At 35.6% G+C, this 19,006-nt stretch overlaps 1 protein-coding gene across 3 annotated transcripts in view; it reads right to left on the reverse strand.

Annotated features, from left to right (window-relative positions):
• Positions 1 to 1,399: 1,399 nt before the first annotated feature.
• VCAN (versican) overlaps positions 1,400 to 19,006 on the reverse strand; it is a 107,275-nt gene continuing 89,668 nt past the window's right edge. For all 3 annotated transcript variants that reach the window (XM_003920784.4, XM_074384085.1, XM_010340685.3), the window contains 3 exons: positions 9,576 to 9,720; positions 2,710 to 2,892; positions 1,400 to 2,564 (listed from right to left, as the gene is read on the reverse strand). In XM_003920784.4, coding sequence (XP_003920833.2) covers positions 2,437 to 2,564; positions 2,710 to 2,892; positions 9,576 to 9,720 — 456 coding nt within the window. In that variant the 3' untranslated portion in view covers positions 1,400 to 2,436. The remainder of the gene's footprint in view (positions 2,565 to 2,709; positions 2,893 to 9,575; positions 9,721 to 19,006) is intronic.

Consider the following 19,006-nt stretch of genomic DNA (forward strand, 5'->3'; position numbering starts at 1 on the left):
CTGAATGGATAACATTATATTTTTGATAACTTCTGCTAATTATTTACATATGATATCCTCACCAGTAAATTAACCTCTAAGTGTATAACAATCAGGGATATAATATTTTATAATTTTCTTGGAAACACTGTGTAGGCTGTAGGGATTACCTGCTTCTGCTACACTCTAACTGCATGATTTTGGACAAATAACGTGAACCCTCTATGCCCGATCCCTCCTCAGACAGTAATGATGAACCCTGTTTCATAAGCTTGTTGTGATATATTGCATGTAAAACACTTGCTCTGGTTCATAGGAAGATTTCTGTAATGTGAGCTATCACTTTCTCATTGCATATTTTTCATATTTGAAATTAATACGTAATATTCAGATGAAAACATTATTAGAATTATCTCAACTTTTGTGGGTATATATATATAAAATCATTTCTTTGCTTGCCACAAAATTATTTCATCCAGGCTAGCAGCTTGCTCTCTATGATGGAACCAGAATGTGAAAATGTTGGTGCACATTAGGATTTAGAGTTGGAAATAACCAGACCAGTCACAGTGTAGTAAAAGAAGGATTTTAGGTTTCTTTGGTGAAACAAAAGCAGATATAAAAAGTTACAAAGATTTTAGATTTTCATTCACAAAAAAAGTCATTCACATTTTACACTATACACGTTATGATATAAATACAGGAAAGTATTATGTGCATTGTAATGAGAAAAGAAAAATAGAAACCTAATAGATCAACACAGTGTTATTCTGTGCTCTAGAAGACCTAAAGGTGGATAACATTTAATGCAACAACCAAGGGAACCTGCTTAAATATACTGTATATGATTGTAGCCACAGTCATTCCTTCTAAGCCAGAGGAGGTTTTATAAAAAAGAATCAATGTTGAGACAATACCTGGTGCTCTTTTCTACTTTTCTATTTGCATTTTATTTTTTGTCTACTCTTCCTCAAGCTGCTCTAACTGAAATTAGGGAAAGAGTCTTACTTTCCATTACAGGTTTTTCTTTAAACATTAAATTAAGTGGATAAGGATTCAAAGTCATCTTCAGCAGTCACTTTATTCAAATAAAGGGGAGAAAACAGCGGGAAGAGATGGGGAGAAATGTCAACACATACACTCCACCTAACAGGAAGAAATGCCCACACTATTTCTATATATTCGCTCCTTTCTTAGAATGGGCAAACACCATTTGCTAAAAGCTATATACTTTTTCACTCTTTTCATAATAAACACTTGATGCATTCTATCCATCACATTATTTAATCAGGGACAAAGTACCTACATTATATGATTCCAAATTGCATGAGGAAAGTAAAAGGCTAACACTGAGAAACAACTAGCATACTATGTCCATTTTCAGGTCTTAGGGAAAATAACATCCAATAAATTAAATCAGTATGGCTTACTTCATTTATTTGTGTATGCTTCACAGCTGCAGCATTCATACATGAACATTCAAAACTTTATAAAAAGATTAAAATGGTTATATATACAAAATTTCTTTTTTCTTTTTTTCTTTTTCTTTTTTTTTTTTTTTTTTTTTTTTTGCATGTGTGTTGTTTTAACAATCCCCCACCCTCCAGAACCCCAGGTCTAGATCCATATGAAATGCATTGATTGGTAACTTTACGAGTTAGTGTTATGAAAGCCATTAAAAAGTAGACCTGGTTGAGTTAATTATTAGCACTTTGACCCCTAAAAAATGCTCCTGGTTACAGAAAAGTCCTCCATTCAGGCCTTTCGTGTAAGTGAAGAAAAAGGAATGCAGCAAAGAAGAGTTCCACATTGGAGTCCCTAGTTCCATCAGGATCCCATTCGCAGCCTTTAGCATCACATAGAAGCAAACCGCACCTATGGCTGAATTGGGTGCAATGACCTACAAGATTCTGTGTTTTCTAGCTGTCCAGGAAAAGCCATCTTCAGTCTTGCTGACAGTCAAAGAGCAAGTGAAACCATTTCCAGCCTAAACAAACTACGTCAAAGCAGCCAAACCAATGATTAAAGACCTCTAAAGCTCCATAATCATCATTAAATATGCCCAAACTCACTGTGACTTTTTATTTTATATACAGGATTAAAATCAACATTAAATCATCTTATTTACATGGCCATCGGTGCTGGAATTGAGTGTTTTAAATAGTTCAGTAGGCTGGTATATGTTATGAAATGGTCGGCACTGGAGGCAAATAGAAAACTAAAGAAATTAGGCTGGAAATGCTTACTTTCTGCTCTCACCTTCTTTCATTTTGTCTGCTGGCTTTTTGAATGCCAATACTTTCATTTAAAATGTTTTGGGAGCACGGCAACCCAAAATGACTGAACGGTGGTCCAAAAATCCAAACCCACTGATAATACTTCTCGAGGTGATAGGAAAGGCACAGGAAGTTAGGACTTTGGCTGAAATGATGAAAACACATGTTCGCCATTTAGGGATCAGCGCCTCGACTCCTGCCACCTCCGGCTCCAACGATGATCATGTTTGGATGTATTTACTGAATTGTCCTTTGCTGATGAGGAAGTTTTAAAGTATTTCATAGAATAAGTCCTTTGGTATGCAGATGCTACATGGAAGGAAAGAAAGAAAAAAAGAAAACACAACAATATTACTTGCTCCATACCCTAAACTGCCGATACCACAGCCGTAAAATGAGGATGTCTAGTAGTTGTTATAGCACGGTAGTCCATTCTTTCTAAAGGACCACTTACGGTTCATGCAGGTAATTTTAGGTATAGCCCATCTTCCATTTCCTAGGCACCGGATAGTTGGAAGGTGGCGCTGAATGAAACCTTCTTTGCAGTGGTATCTAATCAGGGAGTTGATTTCATAACGAGGTTTCATCTTTCCAAAGGTCTTGGCATTTTCTACAACAGGCGGCTGGCCGCAAGCAACTAAAGGAAAGCGAATTGGGTTATTTCCAAATAATCTAAGTATTTCAACTAGAATGAGTCTCTCATTTTTCTCTTTTCCTTTTACCAAAGTAAGCACCTTCATCACAGGTAATCTTTTAGAATTAAGAATATAAAATTTTTCAAGAAAAAAATTTAATATTGACGCTCTAGTCCTACTTTGAATCTTAGATTATGTCATCTTGAATTTTGTTTTATTAAACAACCATAGGGCTAAATAGTCATACATTCGTCTACCTCTCTGGCAGGGTCACGTTTCTGATGAAAATTCCAAATTAAAAAGCATATTGTCTTCATCACCATCCCTACATTTTTGTTTGTTATTACCTTCACCTGGGACAACAATAACAAAGTAATAGTTTAACAATTAACTATTACTATTACCTCCTTATAAAAACTTACAATCTACAATAACATCAGAGGTTTGAAATATGGATGAAGACTCCTACATACAAATATCTTTTGGTCCTTTCATGTTTATTTACTCTTTTTTGTCTTCTCTATTGGGCCAGGAAAAGGGGGACATAATTTTCATGCCTGAGTTTTGTAAATACCTTAATGAATATAAATTTAAACCCTTGAGACAGGTAAGTGAGAGTAGAGCTTAGAATCCTTAACCATCATTTTAAATTTACAATGAAAAATTTTAAATATCAACAAACTTAGCAATAATAGAAATAACAAAAAAAAGAAGTAGAAGTAAAAGAAATATATTGATTTTAAAATTCAAAAGCTTGGAAAATTAATTAAATTTAAATTTGTATTAACATAGTTTTATTCAACATTAGTACCCTTCTTTTGAATGATATACTTTAAAAATCAACTTTGATTAAATTATTGTATTTTGCTATATATCTTTAATAAAAATGTAACTTAAATATAATTTTCCCTAAGTGGAATTTTCTACTGTTTAAGAATTCTGACACCACAAGCCAAAAAAAACATATCACATTCTCTTATGAAATAATGTAAATATTCAGTGGGAAAATGATTACCAGAAACCTTGGTACCAAATATTTGGATGTCAACATCCTAATATTAAAAGTTCACAATTATTAAATTTATTTATGTATTCAGAAGACTATTTACAACTATATTCTTTTGTAATGACAAATTTTGGTTTAACTTAAATGTTTAGTTCTAATTTACTTCTGCTTGACCTTAATCTGGATACTGCTATACTTTTTTTCAACTTTTAAGTTCAGTGGTGAATGTGCAGTTTTGTTACACAGCTAAACTCATGTCACAGGAGTTTGTTGTACAGATTATATTGTCACTAATAGGTACTAAGCCTAGTACCCAATAGTTACTTTTTCTGATCCTCTCTCTCCTCCCACCCTCCACTCTCAAGTAGGCCCCAGTGTCTGTTGTTTCCCTCTCTGTGTCCTTGTGTTTTCATTGTTTAGCTCTCACTTATAAGTGAGAACGTTCAGTATTTGGTTTTCTGTTCCTGTGTTATTTTGCTAAGGATAATAACCTCCAGTTCCGTTCATGTTCCTGCAAAGGACATGATCTCATTCCTTTTTATGGCTGCATAGTATTCCACGGTGCACATTTTTTTTTTTTAATTGTAATGTGGAAAGCCTATATTAGGGCCCACATACTAATAAGTATCAGATGAAATAAGACCAAAGTGATACAGAAGGTTAAAAATCTTAATTTTATAATTCAATATACTTGATTTGGTGCCATGTTAACAAATTAGAAGTCGTTTTTTATAATTTTGAGGAAATAATCGTATAGTTTTCTTCTAAAACTATCTATATATGAAGACTTATTAAAAAGCTAAAATAATTCAGTGAGCATGGCATTGACAAGGATAGGAAAATAGACCAGAAACAGATTTACACACACATGCTTGATATTTGAAAGTGGCAACATGACAGAGCAGAGGGAAAGTGTAGTCTTTTCATTTGAACACTTGTGTATTCATATGGAAAAATAAATAAATTTAGTTCCAAACTTAGAGAATAAATTAAAAATCAATTCTAGATGGTTGAAATACATAACTACAAAAGGCAAAACTATAAAACATTTAGAAAATACAGAATATCTTTATGACTTTAGTGTCAACCAAAATTAAGGCCGTTGAGGCAGAAATAATTTGATAAAGGTATACTGGAAGCCAAATCCAAGGATCTACCACCACAAAGTTGGTCATATTCCAGAATCTGCTACAGGTTGGAAGGCTTTTATAGGGAAGTTCAGAAGGGAAGGCAACTCCTTAGACCCGAGTTGTCATTTTCATTGAAGGGTACAATACAGAGGTTATAATCATTGGCTACAGATTACAAAATACAAGCTAAAATGCTCTCTGTGCAGAAACAATCAGTAAAACTTCATGATTCAGAAACAAATCAGCGTCTTTCTAGTGTCAGTAGGCTACATATTAATCAGTATGTTAACAGTTTGAGGAATTCATGATAAGATTTGAGGGACTCACGATAGGATTGTTTACTCAGGGACAGATGTAAGCCATGAATCATAAGACCTTCCCAGGCAGATTAATTTTGAAGCCTGCCAATGTGACCTGTAGGTTATCAGTAGGTAAAGATTTCTTAAAACACAAAAAAGATTAGATCGTAAAGGGAAAAAAAAATCAATAAAATTAAGAATTCTGTTCATCAAAAAATATCATAGGATAAAGGTAAAGATAAGCTACAAACTGGGAGAAGATATTTGCCACATATAAAATTGTCAAGGGATTAGTAACCAGAACATAAAAAGAACTCCTACAAATTAGTATGTACAAAATTATAAGTAAACAATTTTCAAAAATAAACAGAAGATATTAACTGAAAAAGTGATTGATAAATATATGAAAAGATACTGAGAAAGACGTATCAAAAAATGTGAATTAAGTCACAAGAGATTACATTTTATACCCACCAGATTGGCAAAAATTTCAAAGTCCAATAGTGTCAAATGTTGGAGAAGATGTAGAGCAACAGGATCTATCACAGATTGTTGGTGGGAGTGAAAATTGGTACCACTACTTTGGAAAAAAATTTGGCTTTTTAAAGCAGATTGTATGGTACATATATCCTATGACTCAGCAACTTCACTCCTGGAAACATATCCTACAGAAACTCACAAAAGTTGACCAAGAACAAGTTCAAGAATGCTCAGAGAAACATAGTTTATAACGGCAAGAACACTGAATATAACTGACATGTCCACTGATAGGAGAATTGTTAAATAAAATAGTCATACAGGAAATACAATACAGCAACAAAAACGAAGAACATGCCACTACATGCATCAACATGAATAAATCTCACAGACATAATGCTGAACAAAAAAAAGAGCAAAGCACAGAATATACACAGTAGGATTCCACTTATTTAAAGTTCAAAAAATGTACGAAACTAGATAATTTATTGTTTAGTGATGCAAGTATATATCATAATAAAAAAGGGAAAAGCAAGGAAATTAAGTCATTATTTCTGGTGGGAGTTGACAAGTAAATCCTGTGGGACTGGGAGGATCCCAAAGGATACTCCACCGATGTATGGATAGTATGCATTGAGGTGTTCTTTTAAAAAATATGCCTTTGTATATGATTCATTACAAGTATTTAATAGTTAATTAAAAGGAGAATTACTTAGGTCTGTAGGTTTAAAATATCTAAAAGTAGAAAAGGATATGTATTACAAAAGCTTATCAACATGTATAAAATTCCCAAGTACTGATTATCAAAGAATTGACTGCACAAATATAATAGCCAGTAGGGAGATAAAATATAAAAATAAGAGTTTTTTTCTTCTTTTTTAATGAGGTAGAACCAGTATTTTATAAAACTTGTTCTCCACTGAGAAATGTAAAACTCATGCTGTTTTTGTGAATCCTTTTTGGTATAGGGTAGTGGTTCTCAACCTGGGACAATATGGCTCTTCTGGAGACATATGGCAATGTCTAGGGACATCTTTGCTTTTTATAATGCAGAGGGGATGTAAAGGTACTACTACTGATATGTAGTACACAAAGGGCAGGAATTACGCTAACCATGCTTTAAGGTACAGGATAGCCTCTCAAAATAAAGAATTATCTGACCAAAAATGTCAATAGCTCTGCTGTTGAGAAACCCTGCTATAGGAAAAAATAAAATAGGAAATGTAAGAGTGTTCAGATCATAAAATGAAAAGCATGACTCCAGGGACCATCTGGAGACAAAATAAGGCAAACATGACATTTGGATAGAGATGAACAATTTATTAAAGATTTCTACACTGGAAAAAGAAAATCAGAAAATACTTAATTTGCTATTTTTATGAATCCCATTGCAGAGGAGTTAAAGTAAGGCACATAATCAGGAAACCTTCTCACGTAGAAAAAGTATTGAGAATACATTCTACCTTGGGTGAGAAAATAGCAGAGTAATGTACTCATTGCTAACAGTTGACTTTCATATGAGACTAGGGCTTTGTGGGTGTTAGTGTTCTCTTTCTTCTAATGGAATTTCTCATTATTGGGGTTTAAATCTTCCTAAAATGTTGATACAGTGTGATTTTTAGTTTTATTATTTTTGTATTCAAAGACAAATGAATCAAATTGGTTTATATTTTATATTTGTTCTTTGTACTCTTATTTGGTGGGGGGGAAGTCTGGGTCTAGAAACTAAATAAATATTCCTGTGATAACACCCTTATTCATTGCAAATAGGTTAAAATTTTTTTTACAGAATTTCTATTTGTTTAGGGGAAAAGTCTGTACAGCATGCTTTAGAAACTGGCAAATGATAAACACACCTTTTTAAAAAATAGCTTTAAAACTATTTTCTATTTAAAGTTAACTAAACAATTCTCATAAAATTTACATTACACATGTTCTTATTTTATCTTGTAAATATTCAACTATAGATATAAGGATGGCATTTGAGTTCCATAGTTTATAAGCATGAAATAACTTCTAAGGGAAAGATTAAAAAACTCAAATGCCTACAGACACCAGGCAGTTAGCAAAAACAAGTGTCCATTATAAACCCCAAAGACACAATCTCAAAAGTTATAATCCCAAATTTTGAAAGTCCTAAAGACCAAAGTCCCTAGAGGCTAAAATCTCTAACATCTAAAGTCCCCAAAACCATAATCCTGAAATATTAAAATCTCGAAGTTGAAATCCTTAAAGCCAAATTCTAGGGAAAGGATTAGAGCATTTTTGGTTGTACGCAGGATAGTTACATCATGTTAGGAGGAATTATTATATTACCTTGTTATTGTTTTCATTTGGGAATTTAAATATTATTTAACAAGATGCATATGGGTGCCAAGTTGTAAGGGGTAGGCTTGTACACTGAATTTTGGGTGTCAACATGACTGGATTAAGGAATACCTAGAAACCTAGTGGAGCATTGTTTGGGGCATGTCAGAGGGTGTTTCCAAAGAAGATTAATGTGTCAACATGAGTGGATGAGGTGGTGAAGATCTGCCCTCACTGTTGTGGGTACCATCCAATCAATCAGCCAGGGGCCCAGAGAGAACAGATACAGAAGGAAAGCTGATCTCTCTGTGAGAGCTGGGACAGAATCCTACCATCTTAGACATCAGAACTCCAGGCTCGCTAGCCTTTGGATTCCAAGACTTACACACCAGAGGCCCCCCCCAGGTCTTGAGGCTTTCAGTCTCAAACTGAGAGTTACACTACTGGCTTCAGCTTCCCTGGTTCTCAACATAAAAATGTAGAAACTTCCGCAATAAATGAAGAGATGTTCTTTTGTACCTCTCATTTATGAAAGATAAAATATATCAAGATCTCAGTGCTTCGGGTGACTGAATATGCAGTAGTAACCCATCTCAGTTTTTGATAAATCTTGTGAAAATATTTCTGTTGTCCATCATGGTATTTCAGATGACCACAGTCATAAATCTGGTGCACATGATTGCAAGCAGAATGATGTGCATTCATACATTTTGGGTTTTCCCCAGCTGCCTTTATACCTGAGTGCTTACGCTTGAAAATATATGTGGTGTTTTAATTATCTATTTTATTGTCTAAAGTGGCTTATGAAGCATCCTCTCATTTTTATATGTTTCTCTAATAAATCTGCATTTAAAAATGTAAATTAATGTCTTTAAATTTTTTTCTCTTTAAAATAAATGTCTTTAAAATTTGTTTTTTTCCAGAATTATATTTTCGGGATTTTAATCTTTTGGGATTTCAACATTTAGAATTATGGCATTTGGGACTGTGTCTTTCAGGATTGGGGCACGGACTCACATAAAACAACGAAAGGTCTCAATGAGGACTGCAATAAATGGAGATTGCAGCCCCAACCCAGGGAGGGCAGTGGATCGCAGCTCTAGTACTTCAAACCACTAACAAACTGTAGACGACTATTTTATTTTGTAATGTTCTACTCATCAGAATAAAAATAAGTCTATTGGCCTTTGGGCTGGCAGTTGTTCTTCTTAAAGATATTACCAGGCAGCATTCCTAAATTAATGCCACACTGTTATCTCAAGGACCTGAAATCTAAGGTGAGAACACTGCTGAAAACAAACTTTTCAATTGTGTTGGAAGAGTGAAATATTCCAGAGCAATGAGAGATAACATACATTGACATATCCATTTTGTGTCTCAAACAAGGAATTTGAGACACAAATTGCTGAATTATCTTATAATTGAAATGAAGATTAAGTACACATTATTAACAGGGTAATCATTACCTGTTCCTTTCTTGCATGTATAGGTGAGATGGTAATTGCAGGGAACATCATTCCACTGGCCATTCTCATGCCAAATGATTACAACACAGTCTTCTCCAGCAGAAAAGAAACTGTCTGGCTGGTTGGGCCTCCAATTCTCATATTGCTGTAAAAATGGAGGGAGAAGGTAACTACTTGCTAAAGAGTAACGTAAGTGCAATGACAGTATAATATCACAACCTAATTGGAACAGACTCAAAAATTTCTATGGTTTCATATAGCTGAAATTATTCTGGAGATAAAGACTGTTAAACTGTGAGTAAAAAATATGTGTCTCAAAGTCTTTTTCAACGAATATCTATTATATGGCAATAAGACATCATTGAGAAATTTTGGTCTAGTTATTCTAGATTTCTTAACATATAATCAACCCTCAATTTAAGAAATGTTATCATATGAATATTAATTCAATAAAATTAATGGAAGAAATAGAAAAAACTCTAATAACTGTTTTCTTCCACCACTTACGTGCACATATGAATTCATATAATTGTGATGATAGTTCAATCAAATTTTCAGCCTGTATTTTCTCTTCTTTACTACTATAAAGTACCTTTGTCTCATTTATTGTAATTGCTTTTTACCCAAATTCATCTATTTGGTTAAAAAGTTGAGACACTTGCAATATTTATTTCTTTGTATTTATCTGACATACCGATGCTGATCATTTTATATACAACCTTTCAGAGCCAGTTTGTTTTAGATGTGATTCTTATTTGCACTATACAGTTGAATTGTACTTTATTATTTAATATATGATTTGTTTCCTTTTAACAGAAACATTTGTGACATTTATGCATATTGATATGAAGAGACACCTTCAAAAAAAATCTTACTACAGATTTTTTTGTGTATAATGTATGCTGAGATCATTGAAGATGATTTCATGGGTTTGACATTTCTCTGCTGGTTACCTTTATATACACATGTATATATACATTTAAGAGATATGCATTATCTCTTAAAATAATCCAGCACAATTCCCTATTTGAAGAATAAATGAAGAAATGGGAGATAGTAAAAGAAGTGTTAAATTATGTTACAACGATCCAAATTTTACTTACATTCTGTATAAGTAAACACAAGACACACACACATACATCTACCCCTACACAGCTGTATCACACAGATATATATCTGTATCACACAGATACAACTGTGTAGGGGTAGATGTATGTGTGTGTGTCTTGTGTTTACTTCATTTCTTCATTTATTCTTGAAAGATACAGCTGTGTATGGGTATATGTATGTGTTCGTGCACGTGTGTGTGTGTGTTTGTGTGTATAAAAGACCAAAAGCAAATGCAGTAAAATCTTCCAGAGTTTATGCCTGAGTGATATGAACTTTTCCAAGTTCTCCATGGTGAGCATTATTTTTCTAATTGCTAAAAATAAACTTTATAAAATGAGATGTGTATTTCTCACAAAAAAATACAAATTTCTTAGCCCATTTCAATTTCAAGCCCATTTCTTAGCCAAAGTCACTTGATTGCCTTGTATTTTGCAGCTGACACTTCCTCCTGATCTGAACAATAACCATCTCATTTTCAAACTGAAATGAGATTCAGAGTCCATGCCACTAAAGTGATTCTCAGGGCTCAAACTGCCCAAATTCAGGCCTCTGGTAAAAGATTTAATTGTTTTGGGTGAGAATTACATTTGGCTGGCAGCAATGACTTAAAACCAGTGTTCCTGTTGTTGCTTGGCAGAGCTGTGGTTTAATGGTACAGGACCAAATTTTAGCTCTGTGGTTTTTACAAGAATGTCTGATACCCACAGGCATGTCACACTATTACCTCATATCTGATCGTTCCATTGTGCAGATTTATCTTGGCTAGGATGTTTTGATTTTGCTTCATGTTATTGCCAAACTGACTTAGCAAAGAAAACTCCAGTTTTCTGAACAACTTTCTTTATGTCCTTCTGAATTTTTTATAGCCTTATTTAAATTAACATTACTTACAGGGACAGAGTATAAAAAAATAAATATTTAACTTTAGCTTCAATAATGTATTTTTCTTTTCACTAAAGTGTTAAGAAGAAATCCCTTCTCAGGGAATCAATTCTGAGTTCTAAGAGTGTAAAAGATCTTCTCGTACAATATGGTGTCTTATACATACAGAAATATAGATTCCTGGAATTAGCAAAGGAAAATTCATTATCTCCCATCTTGATTTCTTTGCTCTTCACTTGGAATTATGAGCAAACATCCTGAGTGATCTATCCTGGATCAACTCTCTTCTAGAGCTGAATGTACAAACTACGAATTATTCCCAGAGCCAGCATGGGTCGGGGAAATTCATTTTAACCCCTTAGGTAAAAATAAATGCTGGTCATTGCCCCACGTTTGTCTGTGCCTCAGGGACTCAAGTTCCCCACTACACATCTCAAACTCTTGTTGCCTCCCCAGGGACAAGAATTAGATCACCACTATACCTGAAAGAGAACCCTAAAATTACTTTGCATTTTCACTCTCTTCTGACAGCAGAGGAAATTGTGACATAAGAATCAAATAGTTGCTGGGCCAGGTGGCTCACGCCTGTAATCCCAGCACTTTGGGAGGCCAAGGCAGGCAGATCACAAGGTCAGGAGTTTGAGACCAGCCTGGCCAATGTAATGAAATCCCTTCTCTACTAAAAATACAAAAACTTAGCTGGGCGTGGTGGTGGGCGCCTGTAATTCCAGCTATTTTGGGAAGCTGAGGCAGGAGAATTGCTTGAACCTGGGAGGCAGAGGTTGCAGTGAGCTGAGATCACACCATTGCACTCCAGACTGGGCGACAGTGTGAGACTCAGTCAAAAAAAGAAAAAATCAAATAGTTGATGTAGAGGAAAGCCAACTCAGATGTAAAATTTTCTTGCATTTTATTGAGATAATTATTTTATATCTAGCATATAATTGCTTAATGCTGGATAATATACGATAAAATGCTTTCTTTTTAGAGTCCAATAAAATAACTAGCTCTCCAAGTCTGTAATAACATGCCAAAAAGGACAACCATTTCAATTAAGCTGGAATCAGTCACTTTTCAGTTATTGTTTTTCTTTCTTTTTCCCCCAATTGAATTCAAGTAAATCAGCTGCCAAAATAAAATGATTCAAAAAACGCTGGACAAAATCTAACAGCTAATAAATATGACTCTCACATGAAAATCGTCTCCACAAACCGGAGAACTTATTGTGAACAAATCCCAACAGAGGGGGAAAACCCAGAGCAGACTGACACTATTCATCGAAGTCTATCAAACTCTAAATATTTTGATTATTTTGTTCCAAATAATCTGTATTTGTCAAAAATTTATTTCTGTCTCACAATAACACAAAAGGGAAGACTCATTCTGCAGGTCTTCTGCAGCGTACATGACTTCTGTGCATGCCAGCATCCTTAACCCTCAGAGTGACCTCAATTCCACGTGTCTCAGAGGGATTTGACTATTTTTCTCGCTCAGAATGGTTAGAGAGCTATTTCTCTACCTCCCAGCTCTTTGCAAGTCTCCAACTTAATTCACCATACCAGAAAAAAAAAAAAAAAAAGATGATTGTGGATGGGGAGTGGGGAGAGGTCTCTGCTTTTGAAAGTTACCAACAATCTACTAAATTCAGATGAGGTTTACATCTGTTCAAGGTGAATTTCTGGCTACAAAGTGTCTAGGAAGTCTGAACTGTCAGTCAGAGATACCAGATGATCTTTTGTCTTTTAACATAGACACCAGATGGCCATGATCGATGGATTAAAATCTCAACAGATAACTAGCATCACAAGGATGAACAAAACAAGCTGATGATAAAAATATAATGTATACTAATTGACCTTTTCCTTATGCAGAGATGGATAACTGCCTTTTTGTAAAAGTTAAAAAAGCATGTTTTCAGAAATAGGTAAGATTTAGAAATAAAACAGGAGTTGTTTTTTTTTTCCTTCTTTGTGTTAAAAAAGAAGTTGCCTTAGGTTAATCTTCAGTACTACTTTCAGGTAAATAAAGGAAACAAGACCATCCAGTATCAGTTACTGCTGTCACAGTCAAGTCCCAGCTGGCCCTTGCATGTCACATACAGAAGCAAATCCATCTATGAGCAAAAGGCTAAGAATTTTTAAGAGCAATTGTTCTTATCAAAACCTAATTGATAACTAGCGCTTCTTCATCATACTCAACCCATTTCAAGTTCTTTTAACTGAGATTTCACAATTCCTTAACTTGGTCAAATAATTGCAAAGAACAATGAGCACTGCTTTTCTAGAAGGGTCAGAAACTCTGTTTAGAATCTTTCCATTTCTTTTCCTCTGTACTGGCTCCTAAGTCATACAATATAAACAAAAAGAACACAGGAATTTCATAGACACGAGACAAAATTAAAGTTCATATTATTGTGAGTCATAAATTTGAGACTCTCTCTCTCTCTCTCTCTCTCTCTCTCTCTCTCTCTCTCACACACACACACACACACACACACACACACACACACACAACTTCTTGGCACTAAAGAAGTACCTAAGACCTAAGACTTGGGAATGCTTCTATTCACACACACCTGTGTAGCAGATCATTTCCTGCCGTAAATACAGTGGAGAACATCCAAAATGGTCAGCAGAGTAGACAGCAACCCACTTCTTGCAATGGGAAAGCTAAGCTGTCCAACAGACAGACTTGAGAGCTCACCAAGGGTTTTTACACACTAGCCAGTCACTGGGGATGGTTCAAATTTGTGCCTGGGCCGAAAGTACAAATGAGTTCATACTGCAGACCCTCAGGATCTCATGTGTAACTGGAACTGAAAATCTTGAATCTGTAACTGCCAAGAGCCTACCTTCCAGCCTTCTCTATGTCTATTCACATATTGTCTATGATTTTACAGCTTAGCTGCAGTCATCTTTTGTTCTTTAAAATTCGCCATAGTTTAGATTACACTGAATGACCAATTAAGGATTTTACCAAGTACATCCCAATGGGACAAACCATTCTTGACATGTGTCCAGTCACTAGTCATTCATAATATATTATTTTAATTGTTGGGAGAATTTGCTGAGCTTCAAACTATAATTTGGAAGTTTTTTCTTGAACAGTTTCATCACTGCTCTTCACTTAGTCTGTTTTCCTCCAAACATCGCTAATTTAGTTCACATAAAAAAAAAAAAAATATTTAAAAAAAACCCGCAAAAGCCCTCTCGGTTCACTTCCCAAGGAAACCAGGCAAGGAAAACTTTCTGCAGGGTTCTACTGTTGTGTATAAAGTGGAAACAGGACAGACAGGTCCTAATATTTGCCTTAGTTGCTAGGATTTTACTAAGCATTTGACTACATGTGTTAGCTTCATGCTGCATTTGAAAAACCCTCTTATTTCACGTTTAACTTTCAGGGTCACAGTATCAGGCAATTTATACTAGAATTTAAAACTACTCAAAGCTACAGGAACTTAATTTACAGATAGTATTACTCCTGTGCGTATCTGGGTGGAGTTCTGTAAAAGGGGTTTTGAATCTCAAAATAGGATACAACCACTAGGTGGTGATATATACCCATTCTTATATTAGGAATTACCAGCTACATCACTTAACAAAAGAGAACTTAAAGACTACCACCCCACCTCCGGAAAATCATGATTATGTGCTCCACATGGCAAAAAAAAATATATTAAAAGATTGTCTGGGATATGTTCTCTCAGTTTTGTGAGTGAAAACACAAAGAGAATACTTTGCAAGAAGACCGACCTCAGCGAATCGGTATTTGCCAACCTGATTGCAGTCTGCTCTGTTGCAGGCCATTGCATCTATAATCTGAATTTTCTGACTGAGATGTTCACCTACAGTAGTTTATTCTTTTCCACTCTGTCTTTTTAAATTATCAGATGATTTACATCAATGGTGAAATTGCCTCAGAACCAAAGCCAAATGTGCCCCCTTAAAATCCTTACGACAGGTTAGATGATAGATAAACACCTAAGCACACAAACGCAATGCCTGCAGTGTGAATCATGGTTAGTATGTCTTTAAGTAAAAATTTATCTAGATTATCTATGAAAACACGACACCTGCAGTCAACGCTGACTTCTTTGTGCGCAAACTCTTTTCATCACCTGCGGCCCGTATTGCCACAGCTGTACTCCCATAGCTACAAAATTCAATCCAAATACACTGGATGCCAAGGGCAAGCAGATAACCACCGAAGTATAAAAGCAAATTCCAAATAGAGAACACTCTCCCAAGAGGACAGGTACCTGTTTGAAACACGCACACGCTGATAAGAAACCATCTTTTCACTAAATAACCAACAGAAAAACCACTTGGGGTTGGCCCCAGCCTTTCAGAACACGGGTCAAATGGTTATCTAAAAAGAGGCTCTGAGGACTACTTATTACAGAAATCAAAACATTCGGTACTTTAAAATGACTTTTTTATCCCTACATGTCTGGCCTACACAATAGGCATTTGTTTGCAGTCCAGAGGGGGAGTGGTTCGTTTAACTTTGTCTCGTTTGTTAGGGGCAAATGACTTCCCCGCGAGGTAAAGAGAAACCTTCTTCTGATCCTTGTACTTGCTTAAGGTTAGTCTACTCTGGGTCCTTATTTATTTATGTTTTAAGGGAGGTTATGGTTTTGCTGCTGTCTTTTAGTCGAACGGGGTAATGCGCTGACCGACAACTGAAAAGAAAAGAGCAGCTTTGTTTTAAAGGAGAAAGAGACGTTTGTTTTGGTGTCACTACCCTATGCTGGCAGCCTGGAGTTGGATCCTAAAAACATGAATATGCTGAAGGGAAGAAAAACTAACTTGGGGTCTCCTGATAGTTGTTAAAGTGGCAATATGCCCATTATTTTCCTAGCTGGCAAACCTCTATGCGGGAAAGACAATCTGGCCAGCTCTTGAGAACAGCACTAATCTTGTGTAATAGTGTGAGCTCACTGCCCCACAAAGCAGTAATTATCAACAGCATTTTCAGAAGGATGTGAGCTACTCGAACTGTGAGACCACTGTGAGACAGGGGGCCTCAGGCAGAGGCCCCCAGAGCAACTTGCATTTAATCCATAGAATGAATGGTGCCAGTAGGCTCCTTTACCCCAAGCTTGTTTGCACAGGTCTTCAGTTACGAAGTGCTAACCATCCAAATGTAAGGAGAGACTGCCAAAACTCATTCAAACCTTTTTTTTTTTTTTTTTTTTTTTTGGCCTTTTCCATGGTTATGCATTGCCATAAACTAATTAGCAATTAGATTTAAATACCTCCATGTGATTTAAAAGTTGCAGGGGACACTGTTTGAAAAGCATCTGTGAGATGCTACTGCACTAAATCTTCTTTTCTTATTTTTTATAACAATCTTGTCAATTATAAAATGATTTTCCAGGAGCGAGTAAATGTTGTTCTTCTACCTGGTCAACCCACCACTAGCTATCTGAACTTAAAGACAAAGCAGAGGGTAGGGTTGTGTTTTAGAACTAATCTATGACTCATAGTTGCTCACAGTTAGAATCAGAAGAATCCATTCTTGATTCTAAATCAAATTAAACTACAGCGCAAGTCAAAATTTTCATTAAAAACTCAGTAGTCTTTTGCAGAAAGGAATCTGAGAATTCTCCCACTCACGAGTAATGTGTTAAGGGATGAGAAAAGAGCCTATGTTTTCCTTGGCTTTTGGGTTAATATAATAAAGCCTGTGAAGTTTAACATAATTAAATTAATGCTGATATGCAGTGTGACTTGTTCACGGAGAAATGGTATTTGACTTAGAGCTAATGCCACACCACAGCTGTCACACATCCGTCTGCAAATGTTGTACAGAAAGTCTTCTAAGATCTTCACGTAGGAAAAGGAAAACTCAAAGTTTTGATGTGGGGCGTTTGTTTTCCATTGTTTTTCTACCAAATCATGTGAAATCCTTTCAAATGAGCAGAAACCTACAAACAAGCTTAGAAAGCACTGGAATTAGTTAATACTCTGCATTCTCTTTTCAATGCCCAAGACATTTGGGAAAGGAAGGGAAATAGGAACCCTAGTGTTTATGAAAGGGAAATAATGATACATTGCTGCAGAAAAAGAATAACGGTTTATGGTCTGTGATTTGTTACTCCTTTTTTTTTTTTTTTTTTTTTTTCCTGCCTCTTTCAAGTGTCTCTTTCTGGGCTAAGGGCTATTTCTTTATTGTTTCTACCTTTTTCAAAGCCGACTTTTCTCACAATAGTTTGCTTGACAGACTGGTGTGTTTATTTGTGAAAGAAGAAGGGGCGCTGGATTTAGAGTCAAATCCACACATCTGGCCATTCTTCTGCATCAACTCTAATCAGTTGGTGAAAGGGGACAAGTGGGTGTTGGAAACTGTAGGTGTGTCAAGTTGCCAAAGCCAAACTATGCTTACCAAAATGAAAAACAAAATGTAAAATCGAGTTATCTTCCAGAAATATTTTCAAGAAGAATTTAAGTAATGAAGGTTAATTGTAGAATTAATTGCACTACTTGTCCTATCAATTAGTTTTTGTTTTTTTTTTTTTTTTAGTTTATATCATAACTCATAGCAAGATGAGTTGGTTAGAGCTAGAAAATAAGACATTTATGGATCTGTGGTTTAGTAATTGTTCTAGAACTTCCTGACCAGCTTCGGACAAACGCAGAAGAGAGAAAGCCTCTCTTTTTTCTCTCAGCAGCAGAATGGGAAGTGAGAAGAAGGAAGTTGTGACAAGTTCCCAGGAAGCAGGAAATCCAGCAGCAGCCTGGTGGGGGGTGACATTTGAGTCCTGACAATGTAGAGATGACAGAAGTAAAAAAAGTGAAGGGGACGCAGAGAATGGTTTTTAAAATGTTTAGCAATAAAATCAGGGCTTTTTCTGCAGAACAAACGAAGTCTTCCAAAAGTGCCTCAATATTTTAAAAACGGAATGGCATTGTCAGTTATATTCAGTCCTCAACCTCTGCACGTGACCATCTAAGGTGATGATTCCCTTTAAAGTAACTGCATCTGATCCACTGAAGAAGCCAGGGTCCAGTGGGAAGGGATCAGCATTGATGGTGCTGGGGGAATCACTAAAGAAAGGTGAGCAAGGAGCAGTGTGGAGCCCAGAGAATTCCCTTGTGAGAATCTCACTCCAGAGGGTCCAAGAGAGAAGACAACAGTATGCCAGCTTTACATCTCTGAGTTCCACAGTTTGATTTTAAGACCACTTGCTGGGGAAGTTTATCAGACAGAACAGTATGATGAAGGCATGTAAGAGTTTCTGATAGCTCCTTAATTGGGCTGTCCCATAGACACTATAGTCTTTAGTTGAAAACAATGTGATGAAAATCATTTTGCCAGGAAGTATACTGATAACGTTCCCTGCCTGTCTGGTTTTCTCTGCCCTTGAACCAACAGCCTCAGATAGCGGATTTACAAATGAAGCCCTATCTTACCTTAGGCAACCAAACCATCCTAAG

This window comes from Saimiri boliviensis, chromosome 1 (assembly GCF_048565385.1).
Source record: "Saimiri boliviensis isolate mSaiBol1 chromosome 1, mSaiBol1.pri, whole genome shotgun sequence".
Taxonomy (NCBI): Eukaryota; Metazoa; Chordata; class Mammalia; order Primates; family Cebidae; genus Saimiri; species Saimiri boliviensis.